Genomic DNA, 14,558 nt, shown 5'->3' with positions numbered 1-14,558 from the left:
AATTTCGGTTTCTTTGTTGCTTTGGCACTGGAGGATTCCGGTTTTTAAGTTTCTGTTCTGTTGGTTTTTTAATGCTGTTTCGTTGTTTCTTTTATCTTGAAATTTTGAATTGTACTGGTTTATTTTTTTTAATATAGTACTATTTCAGACAAAAATAATAATAACTAAGAATTATCACCATACACAGATTCTTGTCGCCACACAATCACAAGAGGATAGCATTCACAACCAGGGCAGGGCCATGCCAAATAAGGGAAGTGTGGTGAAATGAATTTGTTTATTGAAGAAAACCTTGTACATTTGTTGGTAAAATAAGAAGCATCTTTTTTTTAATGGTATATTAGCCTTTTTTCATAAATAAACATATAAATTTGGGGCCAAAAAAATGAAATAACATATAAATTAAAAATTAAAAAATCGTACAGTAAATATATTTAAAATAAAAATAAAATATAAAATCTGCATTTAAGTTCATCAAAGACAAAAAAACATCTTTTGATAAATCCCTGTTATTCTTTTTATCTGGGTTTTGGCTTTGACTTTTGGTCAGCTGCCACGTAGTAAGAGGATATATTTGTCAATACAATGTGAAAGGATGGGTTGTTTCGTAAACACGACAACTATATAATCTCCTTTCATTGGAAATGAGGGTTACTTCCTTGCGCTCTGCTTTACTCCCTTTTTCCATTGCGGCTAGGGTTTTAGCTCCTCACTGTCTTGCAGGTTCGTTTTCTCCATCGTTACACTTTCTTTGCCTGTGTCTGTCCTGCAATACCTCGCTTTAATGTTCGATCTTCTCATTGGTTGATTCTGCCTGCTATTCGTTCTTTTATATTTTTTAAATACATGATTTTTTGTATTATAAGCGATCGTTTGTCTCGGTCTCTTTTGCTTCTTTCTTGTGTTTCAGAAATTTTTATTTACGCCTTTGATGATGAATCGATTTATGCTATTTTGTCGTCGGGATATTCCTATTAATATGATTCCTTTAATCCTTTATGAAGTACAGATCTGGGAGTGGATTAGTTTTTAATGATTTATGAGAATCGATCTCATGTAAAGGCAATTGGCGTTTTTCCTGGGTCTGTAAACGAGGTCATGTGTATGTGACAAGCAGATGTACATATTCTTACTTAACTGTTGTATCATATGTGATTGTTAGCTTTTCGATCGGATCAAGTTTGCTTGATCTGCCAGCATATTCAGCATCGTAAATGATTTTCATAAAATCCAGTTCTGTATACAAGATCGTAATCTTATGACATGTTCATCGACTGATATTAAAGTCATTTATTTGTGGATGCTCTCAACGTTACCGATGCTTCCTAGAGTGCAAATTTTAAACATTGATTGTTTTTCTTTGATGTTTTAATCCCGTGGTGTTCATCTTCTCTATGTTTTCATGTAGCAGTCCATTTTTGTCGGAAGTCTAGGCGCTATGGGTAAGGAGAAGAGTCACATCAACATTGTGGTCATTGGCCATGTCGACTCTGGCAAGTCAACCACCACCGGCCATCTTATCTACAAGCTTGGAGGTATTGACAAGCGTGTTATTGAGAGATTTGAGAAAGAAGCTGCCGAGATGAACAAGAGGTCCTTCAAGTATGCTTGGGTGCTGGACAAGCTCAAGGCTGAGCGTGAAAGAGGAATCACAATTGATATTGCCCTGTGGAAGTTCGAGACCACCAAGTACTACTGCACGGTCATTGATGCACCCGGACACAGGGATTTCATCAAGAACATGATTACTGGAACATCTCAGGCTGACTGTGCGGTTCTCATCATTGATTCAACGACTGGTGGTTTTGAAGCTGGTATCTCCAAGGATGGACAGACCCGTGAGCATGCCCTTCTTGCTTTCACCCTTGGTGTCAGGCAGATGATTTGCTGCTGCAACAAGGTATTTAACTGAGGTTGCTTGGTGTATTTAACATCTCTCTAGATAATCGCATTGAGTGCAGCTTCCTAATGTGGTTTTTCTGTATTTTGTTCTGCAACAGATGGATGCCACCACCCCCAAGTACTCTAAGGCCAGGTACGATGAAATCGTGAAGGAAGTGTCATCCTACTTGAAGAAGGTCGGTTACAACCCAGACAAGATCCCCTTTGTTCCCATCTCTGGTTTTGAGGGAGACAACATGATCGAGAGGTCCACCAACCTCGACTGGTACAAGGGACCAACCCTGCTTGAGGCCCTTGACCAGATCCAGGAGCCCAAGAGGCCCTCAGACAAGCCGCTGAGGCTGCCCCTTCAGGATGTGTACAAGATTGGAGGAATTGGAACTGTTCCAGTGGGACGTGTTGAGACTGGTGTTCTGAAGCCCGGTATGGTGGTTACTTTCGGTCCCAGCGGGCTGACAACTGAAGTTAAGTCTGTGGAGATGCACCACGAGGCCCTCCAAGAGGCTCTTCCAGGTGACAATGTGGGATTCAACGTGAAGAACGTTGCTGTGAAGGATCTGAAGCGTGGTTATGTTGCCTCAAACTCAAAGGATGATCCGGCCAAGGGAGCTGCCAGCTTCACATCTCAGGTCATTATCATGAACCATCCTGGACAGATCAGTGGTGGTTACGCCCCCGTGCTTGACTGCCACACCTCCCACATTGCGGTGAAGTTTGCTGAGCTGCTGACCAAGATTGACAGGCGATCTGGTAAGGAGCTTGAGAAGGAACCCAAGTTCTTGAAGAACGGTGATGCCGGTATTGTTAAGATGATTCCAACCAAGCCTATGGTTGTTGAGACCTTCTCTGAGTATCCTCCACTTGGTCGTTTTGCTGTGAGGGACATGCGTCAAACGGTGGCTGTGGGAGTCATCAAGAACGTGGATAAGAAGGAAGCCACCGGCGCCAAGGTGACCAAGGCTGCCCAGAAGAAGAAGTGAATCGTGCGGGCTGGTTTATATCCATTGGTGCTGACCATTATGGCACCAATAAATGTTTTTCTATTTGTATTTTGCGTCTCCAGATTCTGTCTTAGGTTTATTGTTTACCGTGTCAATTTGTTGCCTTGGTCAAGCATCTTGTGTTGTCAGAACTGGGTGCTTGATAGAAGGTGGCAAGGTTTTCTGGTACTTTTGTTTACTTCGTGTAGCTGAGAGTTTCAAAGAGTTTCAGTTTTGAAAGCTGCGGTATGGTATAGGACTATTCTTCCACACTGCCGATTGGATATCAAGTGCTAGCTCGTAATATGTTCAAATTTTGTTGTTATTAATCCTTAACTTCTATGCTCGCCTTTTGTGATTCCTGTCTTTAATGTTTGTAATACAATGCATTTTTGGTATGTTGATACTTGGTAGTTATATGGTTCAGTTTGTTGCCCCTTGTTTAATTGCTTTGTCAAAATTTATTGATAGTTGACATTACTCCCTATGGTTTTGTGTATCGGACTTGTTTCGTCCCTATATTCCTCTTGTTCCATTAGTAACGGATGTTTTATGAGTGGCATTTTCAACTCTATTCATGTGATCCATGAGGTTGTGTTTTAGTTTCTTTTCGAGTGGATGCCAAGTTGCTTGAAGGTTTTGCCTTTTATTGAGAGTCAAGTTTTGAAGGCTAACGATTATTCTGATTCGATGGGGTACCCAATTTCCTTGGAAGGGAGGTATTCCCGCTGGAATTACCTCTCCCCAATGCTACCTCAAAGATTGAGGAATTCATCAAGGATTTGATCATTTCATTTGACTGCATTAATTCTCGTACATGATAACCTGATAGTCTTACTCATTAAAGACGTTAGGACTGCTCGGGTGCGTGATTCCTTAATAATGACCAACATTCAGATGCTGAGACTTTCTGCCTATTATGCTGATGGTCTTATTTCTTTTTCGTTACTTCTCATGTTTTTAATGTAAGATATTATTGGCATATATGTAAAATTTACTTTACAAGTTTATTATTTTTTTTTTTTTGCATTAATTTTATTGATATGCTTTCAGTAATAATCAAGTAGTCAGGTAAAAAAAAACAATAATGGAAATGGAGGAAAAGAATTAAGAAAGATATTTATGTGTCCTAAAAATATATATATCATATCAATTAATTTAATTAATATTTTTAATCTATTTAAATTAGTTAATAAAGTTTTATATTAAGTATAAAATTTTTGGGTTGTTAGGGTGCAATTTCTTGCACCGCTACGTCTACAACCCTCCCTAGCATAGAAGAAAATACGCCACATGTTTATAGAGGTGCGCAGCCTACTTAGTGGGGAACCATCAACTTCTTCTCTCTCTTTTGGTTTTTTTTTTGTTTTAGAGCCATCAACTTCTTCTTCTTTTGGCCGAAAAAAAAAAACAACTTCTTCTCTTCTCCGTCTTTTATATTTTTGAGAGAGATTAGCTAGTTCATGAAGTTAAACATAAAGAAAATGTCAGACTTATCTTTAACAAGTATGATGGAAAAAATACTTTAATAGCGGAAATAAAAGACTAAACGTCAAACATAATACTATCTCAAATTTTTAATATAAGATCTAGTTGACTAATTTGAATAGATTAAGAAGATTAGTTAAGTTAGTTATTTGTAATAAATAAGCATTGTGATTCTTAAAATATTTTTGCTAATCAAGTGTATTGGTTAGAATTATCATTATTACAAAGACTGTCTTAGAAAAAATAAATAAATATGAGAGACAAAATGGATTGAGATTTTATATTTAAAACCAAAATAAAAGTAAACGAGTTTTTTATTAAGAACCGGAGGTAATAATTTGAAAAAAAGCTTGATTACAAATAATTTGGTCAATCCACTATGATTCTATTTCTTTTATATTTTAATTCCATCAAACACAATACTACCTCTTATTCTTAATATAAGGGTTTATTTGATTTTTATTTTAGTTCTAAATATAATTTTTAATTTACTTTATCTCTTATATTTATCTTTTTTTTAAATAGTTCTTATAATAATAGTAGTTTTAGTTAATATACAATAAGGATATTTAGAAAAGATAACAACTTAATCTACTCAAATTAGTCAATTAGCTCTTATATTAAGGATAAGAGGAAGCATTCGTATAATACAAATAATCAAATCTTACTGAAAACATACTACCTTGTGAGGAATATCGTTTGATTCTCACTGTTATTCGCATTCCATTTTCTGTTCATTTATTAACTATTTTGCCATACGAGGTATAAACCCGCAATCCCTCTTTGACCAAAAAAAAGAAAAAAAAACCCGCAATCCCTCTACTAATAAAATCACGTGGCTTTTGTACCAAAAATAAAAGGGAGAATTACATTCAAGTCCCACACAAGAGAAATAATCACTACAAAGTCCCAAGTAACAACCTGAGCATGAAATAACAAGTCCTACAGTGAGAATGACAACCTCTGAGACTTGTTTTTTAATTACTTGGGACTCATTGTTATTCTCCCAAAATAAAACTACGTTGCTTTACATTCATAATCTCATTTCTTTTTATTTTGTGTGTGAGCATTTGCATTGGATTTAAATCCCTAAATTGAGACTTCCTCAATTAAACATCAATTAGAGATATTCAAATCATGATGTAATAATGTTATAGAGAAAGTTGCCAATTTATTTTTGAAGAAAAATTAATTTAGAGGACTTTCATAGCTTTCTTTAATTTTCAATCACGTTCTTGGATTTTTTTTTTAATCAAATCATAATTTTTTTTTTGGTGAAAAAAATCCCTCTTTGTTTTGCTCGAGCCTCGAGGCATTATGTTTGGTCATGAAGCAGAGGTATTAGGGTGAGCTCTTCACCATGGAGGAGATAGGGTTGTTGATTCGCCGTCGTCTGTGGTGGTGGAAGGTCGCCGGTTTGAGATCATGGAGCAGAGACAGACATGCAAGGGACTGTAATTTTCAAACTCGAATTTTTCCCCTCGTTTTTCTCCTCAGTCTTTCTATTCGTGCCAGCATCCTGTGTGTTCAGAGGAAGTCCTTCTCGGCGCTCAACACTGGGGTTTGGACGTTGATCGGGAAGGATCTGAAAGTGGATTCGACTCCTACAGAATTGAGCTTGGATAGGAGACAAATTAGTCGATCTTGTTCCGCTGTAAATAGCTTCACCAAGCATGACGTCCTCTAATGATGTTGAACGGACGATGAAGATTACTAAATTTGTGATTCGGCGAGAGAACGGAAGCAGAGGAGACAGGAACAGAGTCGACAATAAAGCTCAACTGACCTGCTTTACTTGAGGGCGACGATGATCTCGCCGGAGCTGCTCCCCAGTCGCCGGTGAAGCTCAAAGGAACAGAGAAGACGATGAGTGAACCGTAGTCCCTAACGTCCCCATAGCAGAAGAATCCAATTTATCAAAATCGTCTGCCTGCCTGCCGTCTCAGCAATTTCTAACGTCTGTTAGGAGTCCGCTCATGCCTCTTAAGACAGGGTGGACAGGTATAACAGAGCAAATTTACAGGTGGTTATGAAAAAGAAACAAATGTTAGGAATTTAATTAAAAATTAGAAAAAATAGAAAAATTTCTTGGTTATTTGTTCTGCATTTTTTTGAAAAAGTAAACAAAGATCTTTCTCTTGATGTTACTGGATCATGATCCAAATGTTAGTACTATATTCACTACTTAATAAAACACTCAATTAATTAATGAGTAATTGCTATCTCAGATCCTAAATAATAAAGTCTAGTTTATAGTGCAAATTAAGGCCAAAAAAAACTTTGTAGTGCAAATTCTACTGGAAATTACTCCTCTAGTCCTGTTTATAGGATAGAGAGAGAAAAGTTTTTTTAGTTCTATTTATAAGTCACTTTATTAAATTTTTAGTGTGAATGTACTATTTTGTCCTTCATTTATTATGGTATATGTAGTTATCTCTTTTGAAATGGTATATATTAAATATGGTTAAAATTAAAAAATTGTTATATTTTAATAGAGAATTAATGTATTTTAAGATTTTCTTTAATCTGTGTGAAATATGGTGAAAGTGGCTTATAAATAGGACTAGAGGAGTAGATTTTATATTTAGGATTGAAAATAATATTTAATTATAGTATATATTATATGATTTCTCTGAAATACACATAATTAAATTATATTCCATTCAGTCCTTAATTCTTAACTATAAGTCTCTCGACTCTTGTATACTTTGTCTTACTTGTTTATTTATTTTTTAAGTAATCCAATGTTAATTGCACAGATTAAAAATTTTATAAAAAAATAATTCCAGTATACATAACTGACAAAAACATTTTAAACAACAAAACATATATTTATTATAAATAATTAATTTTATTAATATTTATAAATTAGTTATCTAGCTTTTATATTAAGAATTAAAATTAATATATCAATTTATAAATTAAGCCAATTAGTTTAAAAAATAATAAATATAAATCTTTTAAATTAATTAATTTATTTTTTTAATCTCTTCAAATTGATTAATTAGATTTAATCTTAAAGACAGCTGGAGCTCAAATAAAGGAACATAATTGAAGAGATGAGTATATTTGTGCGTGAAATCTTTTGGTGAATAAAAAAAATTCAGATTAATATATCTCAGGCGGAGCTCAAGTAAAGGAGTATACTTTAAGAGATGCAAATCTATTTGTGTGTTAAAAAAATAATTTTCTATTATAAATAAATGAAGGGGGATTTTTTAGACTTTTTATATTAGATTAAAAATTTATCATCATAAGATGATTTCTTTCCCACCTAGAATTCGACTCCATCATTCCGCACAACCAAGGAATCGAAGGGAAATTTATGAGAAAATTGTATTAAGGTCTGACACAACAAAATTAAATATAAAAAATTAATCTTAAAATTACAAAATCAGTGGGAAAGCCCTGACTGTCAAAAATTTCACTTGTTTCATTATTAAATTCTACTTATCTATTTTTCAAATATATATTGACAATTAAAAAGTTGTTAATAGTTTAAGATGCAATGATTAAGAATTATCATGCTAGGTATTAGCAACACATGCATTACATATTTGTGACACACTGAGAAAATGTGTTGTTAATACCTGCTGCAATCGTTATTAATCGTTTTACTTTAAATTGTTAATGACTACTTTTTCAATTGTCAATTCATACCTAGAAAAAGGATTAGGGTAGTAGAGTAATCAAATAAATGGAATATCTTATAATGAGATCCCTTACGATTTAGATTAATTTGGTGGTTTTAAGGGACTTTTGTATAATTATTTCTCTTGGGTAAGATCTCAGTGCAATCTTTCCCATGATGTATTGGTATTTGTATTACTCATTTATCGTAAATGTATAACTTATTTTGTAGTGTAAATTACATTATAAAATGAGTCTTATATTTAATATTAAAGGAGTATTATTTTTTTGGGTAAAAATAAAAAGCATATAATTTTTTGATAATATATTTTTTCCAAATTGGACATATAAATTTTATGCAATAAATAAAACAAAAATATAAAAAATTATCACTAAATTTCCATAAACAACCCGATTTTAGGGTTTTGGCTTTGAGCCGCCGCCACATAATCGAAGGATATTATTGTCAATACAATATCACAGTAGGGGTTGTTCTGTAAATATATTCTCTATATAATCCCTCTAACCCTACTGAAGGCCATTCTTTTCACTTTGCTCACTTCACTTGCTCCATTGCGGCTAAGGCTTTCGCTCCTCGGTATCTCGCAGGTTTGGTTTCTGACTCTACTCTTTCTATGCCTTTCCTTCGATCTATGGCTTCAGCTTTTGAACGTTTCACTGGATCATTCCTCATGCTACATGTTCTTTCATGTATTTTAATACAACATACTTTTTTTATCATCTTCTATTTGTATGCTCGCTCGTTCGTTTGCTCTTTTGCTTTTGGTTTCGTTGCCTATTGACTTGTGTAACTTAAAAGTTAATTTGTTATGTAAGTGAATTAAGTTTAATTATAGTTATGTATTTCATGATGAATGGATTTATGCTTTTCACTATGTCGTTGGGATGTTCGTGTTATGATTCCTACATGAAGTACAGATCTTGGAGTGGATTTAATTATCAATGGTTCGTTGTTGATTTATGAGAAACGGCAGCATGTAAAGGAACTTGGGGATTTTATAGGTTTGTAAGCGTAATCACATATGTCTACGTGACAAGTAGATGCAGATTTTCTTAACTGTTGTATCATATGTAGTTGTTAGCGTTTAGGTTGGATCGAGTTGTGTAGATCTGCCAGAATATGTCGCATAAAAAATTATGATTTCCAGAAAGTTTAGTTGTATTAATTCTAATTAATGTAATCTGTAAGCATAATATTCTATTCTGTTTTTTTCTCTTGAGCAGTCCCGTTTTGTGTAAAGTCTAGGCGCTATGGGTAAGGAGAAGTCTCACATCAACATTGTGGTCATTGGCCATGTCGACTCTGGGAAGTCAACCACCACCGGCCACCTTATCTACAAGCTCGGAGGTATTGACAAGCGTGTTATTGAAAGGTTTGAGAAAGAAGCTGCCGAGATGAACAAGAGGTCCTTCAAGTATGCTTGGGTGCTGGACAAGCTTAAGGCTGAGCGTGAAAGAGGAATCACAATTGATATTGCACTGTGGAAGTTCGAGACCACCAAGTACTACTGCACAGTCATTGATGCACCCGGACACAGGGATTTCATTAAGAACATGATTACTGGAACATCTCAGGCTGACTGTGCGGTTCTCATCATTGATTCAACGACTGGTGGTTTTGAAGCTGGTATCTCCAAGGATGGACAGACCCGTGAGCATGCTCTACTTGCTTTCACCCTTGGTGTGAAGCAGATGATTTGCTGCTGCAACAAGGTATATAACTAAGGTTGCTAGGTGTATTTAACGTGTCTCTAGATAATAATGCAGCTCCCTAATGTGGTTTTTCTGTATCTTGTTCTGCAACAGATGGATGCCACCACCCCCAAGTACTCTAAGGCCAGGTACGATGAAATCGTGAAGGAGGTGTCATCCTACTTGAAGAAGGTCGGTTACAACCCAGACAAGATCCCCTTTGTTCCCATCTCTGGTTTTGAGGGAGACAACATGATCGAGAGGTCAACCAACCTCGACTGGTACAAGGGACCTACCCTTCTCGAGGCCCTTGACCAGATCCAGGAGCCCAAGAGGCCCTCAGACAAGCCTCTGAGGCTGCCCCTTCAGGATGTGTACAAGATTGGAGGAATTGGAACTGTTCCAGTGGGACGTGTTGAGACTGGTGTTCTGAAGCCTGGTATGGTGGTTACTTTCGGTCCCAGCGGGCTGACAACTGAAGTTAAGTCTGTGGAGATGCACCACGAGGCCCTCCAAGAGGCCCTTCCAGGTGACAACGTGGGATTCAACGTGAAGAACGTTGCTGTGAAGGATCTGAAGCGTGGTTATGTTGCCTCAAACTCAAAGGACGATCCGGCCAAGGAAGCTGCGAACTTCACATCTCAGGTCATTATCATGAACCATCCTGGACAGATCGGTGGTGGTTATGCCCCTGTGCTCGACTGCCACACCTCCCACATTGCGGTGAAGTTTGCTGAGCTGCTGACCAAGATTGACAGGCGATCTGGTAAGGAGCTTGAGAAGGAACCCAAGTTCTTGAAGAACGGTGATGCCGGTATGGTTAAGATGATTCCAACCAAGCCTATGGTTGTTGAGACCTTCTCTGAGTATCCTCCTTTGGGTCGTTTTGCCGTGAGGGACATGCGTCAAACGGTGGCTGTGGGAGTCATCAAGAACGTGGAGAAGAAGGAAGCCTCTGGCGCCAAGGTGACCAAGGCTGCGCAGAAGAAGAAGTGAATTGTGGGGGCTGGTTTATCGATTGGAGCCATCCATGATGGCTGCAATAAAAATTTCTATTCGTGGCTGCTTCTTGTTGTTTCATCGTGGCACCAACAAATGTTTTTTCATATGTATTTTGTGTGCCCAGACTCTGTGTCTTAGGTTTATTGTTTTCTGTGTCAAGTTGTTGCCTTGGTCAAGCAGCTTATGTTCGCAGAACTGGGTGCTTGATCGACGATGGCAAGGTTTTCTGGTAATTTTCTTTACATTTGTGTGGCAGAGAGTTTCAATTTTGAAAGCTGCGGTATGGTACAGGACTATTTTTCCACACTGCCGATTGGATATCAAATGTTAACTTTTTATATTTTAGTGTTTTATGTTTTATTTAATCCTTAACTTCTATGATCGCTTTCTCCCCGTTTTTTGGGGTTTAAATGGAATCGTACTGCCGTATTGCAATAGTTGTAAGGTTAATAATAATTGAAATGATTCACTATGGGTTTGTTTCTTCCCGAGCAGTATGTTGTTTTGATGTTTTCCTTGTGCCGGGTTGCTTCCTCGTTATGGAGAATGTGATTTTCTTCCCTGTAGTTTCCTTTTGGAAAAAAAAGAAGTTATTGAGGTAATTGAACTAATTTCACTTACGCGGCCACATTTCATTTCACTTGGACAGTTAATTGTGACATTAAGTTGATTTGAGGTTGAGGAGAAAGTTTTTACCTTATCCCCTCGTTTCGATGGGAACAAGAAAAGAATGTGTAGGTGGAGATTTGAAAAGGGAAAAACAAATACCTGCCCTTTTAATGTGGAGGCGGCAGAAGGATATACTACTTTCGGTCCTAATTTCAGTGCAAACCAGAGAACGTTCTCTTTGCATCAATATATAAAAAAATCTCTAAATCACTATGCTTTCTAGTTTTTTTGCCTATGAATTTCGCTAGACTTAAAAATGATACATGAAATTAATCTAGAGCCTTCCCCTGTCATTTGCTTGTTTGTTTCGGGTCTATATTGTTCAAAAGGGAGAAAGATCTCCAAGAACTCTTCCTGATATGAAATAAGATTTATGAGGTGTTTGGGTATCATCCCAAACCATGGTTTGGGCAAAAAGTTTCCCAAACACCTATAAAATAGCAAAAATTATGGTTTGGGGTCAAAACCATGGCTTGGAGAGAAGTATTTTGAATTTGCTTTTGGAAAAAATTTGAAGAGTGTTAGATGGTTGCCAATGGATACGAGGATATGTTTTTTTTTGTTTTACCAGACACATATACCCCTCATCTTCCACCTCCGGTCTTTTACTGTTTAGAGGTAGTGTTTTTTTTTTTTAATCAGAAAAGAGGTACTAACGTTCAGAGGTAGGATTTGTTACATCTCTTCCACCTTCAGTACTTTTCTTTTTATTCTTTTTTTTTTCTGTTTACAAAAAATTATTTATCTTTTCAAAAACATTTTTAATCTTATATTTTATAAATGTTTTTACAAACATAGTAACAATTAATTAATTATATTAAGGATGAGAGGTAGTATGTTGTTATAAAAACTAGTTATGAAAAAATGTTATTGAATTTCATGTTTAAAATCTTTAAAGCAAATTAATATTTTTCTGTTAGAAAAAAATCATTTTTCTATAAACATATTTAATCTTATAATTTTGTAAATATATATACATATATTAATTAATTATTAATTATATTATCTTATATATTATTAATTATGTTAGTAAAAATTATTTTATTAACAATTTTATTTCTTCAAAAAATATATTATAAAATCTATCTTTTATATAATTATTATATTAACTTATACCCTTTTTAGTAATTTGCACATATAAAAAGTCTTCTGATAATAACCATTCAAACACTATACTTTATTATAATCACTTTTTCACAAAATCTATTCTTCTCAAAATCTATTCTCCAGAAGCTATTCTCCAAACGATGGTTTGGTTTAATCCAAACACCCTTTTAGTTTGGTACGATGGAATTGAACAATTTTCCAATTTCAATTTCACCAAAATCGGTGGAATTGGCTTCCCTCCTCACCCCCTAATAATTCCATTATCTTCAATTTGATGTAAGCTTATGTCACATTTTTTAGGACCCATTTGGAACAGTTTATAAGCAGTTTTTCAATAATAATTTACGGAATACGATATAAGTATGTGAGAGAAATTTTATCTCGATTTACATGAAACGGGCTTATGGAGAATTTTCACCGTTCTACCAAACAGAGCCTTAGCCTTTAAACTTATCGTGGACGATGACCCAACCTTTGATGCGCCAGCGCCTCCTCAGCGGGATGGACAATTTGACCCAACCTTAGTGTGAGTAGTGTTCTTTTTTCTTTAATCTTTTCGAGGCTATTTTAGTATTTAAGCCTGTTAAATATACTCCTGTATTTTAATTAAATTATATTTCCATACTAATACCAAACATACTTTAAGCCACATATCCATATTCATTATCGCATCTATCTTAATTTACATCCATTTCTGTTTTTATTAAAATCAACTTCACGTGCCAACTGAGTCCTTAGATTCTCTCGATACCAAAAAAATGTATCATGCCTAATCTAATTGGGGTTCGCATTGCTGGTAGAGGAGTATATTAAATTTAACACAAAAACATAATAAGCCACCCAGTTCATTGCCTATCCCTTCGCTCTAAGTGGAACCGAAGGGAACGATGTGTAAGGAGTTTGGACTAAATGCTCAGGGGGCTTCCTTTTAGGTTTTACTTATGTGGGTTGGCCCATTGATCTCCAAATAAGTTTTTATTTTTTATTTTTGCTAAAAGATAGGTAATATCTGGTTGAGACACTGTTGGGTACTAAATATAGATAATTTTTTAACAGAGATTCAAATCTTGATTTTTTTATGTTGTAAGGGACTAGCCCATCCATTAAACCTAGACCCCATTGGTCCAAATAAGTTAGATTTAACTTATTCAACAAAAAGATTTATCCATCAACAGGACTGAATCTAATGAAAATGACCAGTTCTTCACAGCATAGTAAATTAATATTGAATTTTCATTGGAAGATATATCTATATTTAGTACTCGGCAATACCTTAGACAAGACTAATTCTAACCAAAAGAACAAAAAGACATATTTGGTTCTCCACATAAGTTTTTCCCCCCTACAAGTATCCTCTTATTAGAGGAAATTTTATTCAAGACCTTATTAAGTGCTAAATGTAGGCACTCAGGAATTTGAATCTTGATTTGTCACGTTGTGATGGGCTAATCCTTTTTGTTAAATTCAACCCTTGTTGGTCTGAATAAGTTAGATTTAACCTATTCAACAAAAAAGATCTATCTATCAATGGGATCTAGTGAAAGGAGATAACCCCTCGCAACGTGATAAACCAATGTCTGAATTTCCACTAGAAGAGATATTCATATTTAATGCTTGATAATGTCTCAAACAATATTGTGTCTAATAAAAAGATATTTGTTTCCAGCAACCCAAAAAAAAAAAAGAACAAAAGAAAGAAAGAGAAAAGACCTATCTGAGCGCAAGTATGGTTGGGCTTAAACATCGTCGTATTTACTAACAAACGATTGATCGATATGGCTAGTAGTCTCACCCCCTGTAAGAATGAAAATGCAAGTTCAATTATCGAGAAGCGCCTTTGTTGGGAGAAGAGTTGCTCGTGTTATAAATGTACTCTGTTCCTTGATCCAGATTAGTCGGTTGCTCAAATACCTAACCTAAAAAAGATTAGGGTCCAGAAAAGACATCCAAATAAATAAATAAATCAACAAACTCGGTCGCATTTTTTGACAGTGCGTTGTTATAAAATATTTTCTTCCCATTGAGTAAAAAAAAGACGTGACTAGTTCACACGAGAAAAAAATGACC

The 14,558-nt window shown here is 35.4% G+C and overlaps 2 protein-coding genes across 2 annotated transcripts; both read left to right on the top strand.

Annotated features, from left to right (window-relative positions):
• Positions 1-657: 657 nt before the first annotated feature.
• LOC114738194 (elongation factor 1-alpha) lies at positions 658-3,280 on the top strand. The gene is made up of 3 exons (XM_028926218.1): positions 658-723; positions 1,412-1,900; positions 2,001-3,280. Exons 2-3 carry the CDS (start codon positions 1,439-1,441, stop codon positions 2,880-2,882), a joined length of 1,344 nt encoding a protein of 447 aa, XP_028782051.1. The 5' UTR covers positions 658-723; positions 1,412-1,438; the 3' UTR covers positions 2,883-3,280.
• Positions 3,281-8,552: 5,272 nt separating this feature from the next.
• Positions 8,553-11,060, top strand: LOC114738195 (elongation factor 1-alpha). Its single transcript, XM_028926219.1, has 3 exons — positions 8,553-8,609; positions 9,246-9,734; positions 9,828-11,060. The coding sequence occupies exons 2-3, from the start codon at positions 9,273-9,275 to the stop codon at positions 10,707-10,709; spliced, it is 1,344 nt and encodes a 447-aa protein (XP_028782052.1). The 5' UTR covers positions 8,553-8,609; positions 9,246-9,272; the 3' UTR covers positions 10,710-11,060.
• Positions 11,061-14,558: the final 3,498 nt, after the last annotated feature.

The sequence above is a fragment of the Neltuma alba genome, unplaced genomic scaffold (assembly GCF_004799145.2).
Source record: "Neltuma alba isolate B1F8T4 unplaced genomic scaffold, ASM479914v2 tig00013556_pilon, whole genome shotgun sequence".
NCBI lineage: Eukaryota > Viridiplantae > Streptophyta > Magnoliopsida > Fabales > Fabaceae > Neltuma > Neltuma alba.
The sequence above is the reverse complement of the archived record's forward strand: the minus strand, read 5'-3'. Positions and strand labels throughout refer to the sequence as shown.

What these genes read in the sequence shown, in the direction of transcription:
- LOC114738194 (XM_028926218.1), top strand. Translation starts at nt 1,439, where the DNA reads ATGGGTAAGGAGAAGAGTCACATCAACATTGTGGTCATTGGCCATGTC. An exon ending in TGATTTGCTGCTGCAACAAG is followed by an intron (nt 1,901 to 2,000) that starts GTATTTAACTGA and finishes GTTCTGCAACAG; the next exon opens with ATGGATGCCACCACCCCCAA.
- LOC114738195 (XM_028926219.1), top strand. Translation starts at nt 9,273, where the DNA reads ATGGGTAAGGAGAAGTCTCACATCAACATTGTGGTCATTGGCCATGTC. An exon ending in TGATTTGCTGCTGCAACAAG is followed by an intron (nt 9,735 to 9,827) that starts GTATATAACTAA and finishes GTTCTGCAACAG; the next exon opens with ATGGATGCCACCACCCCCAA.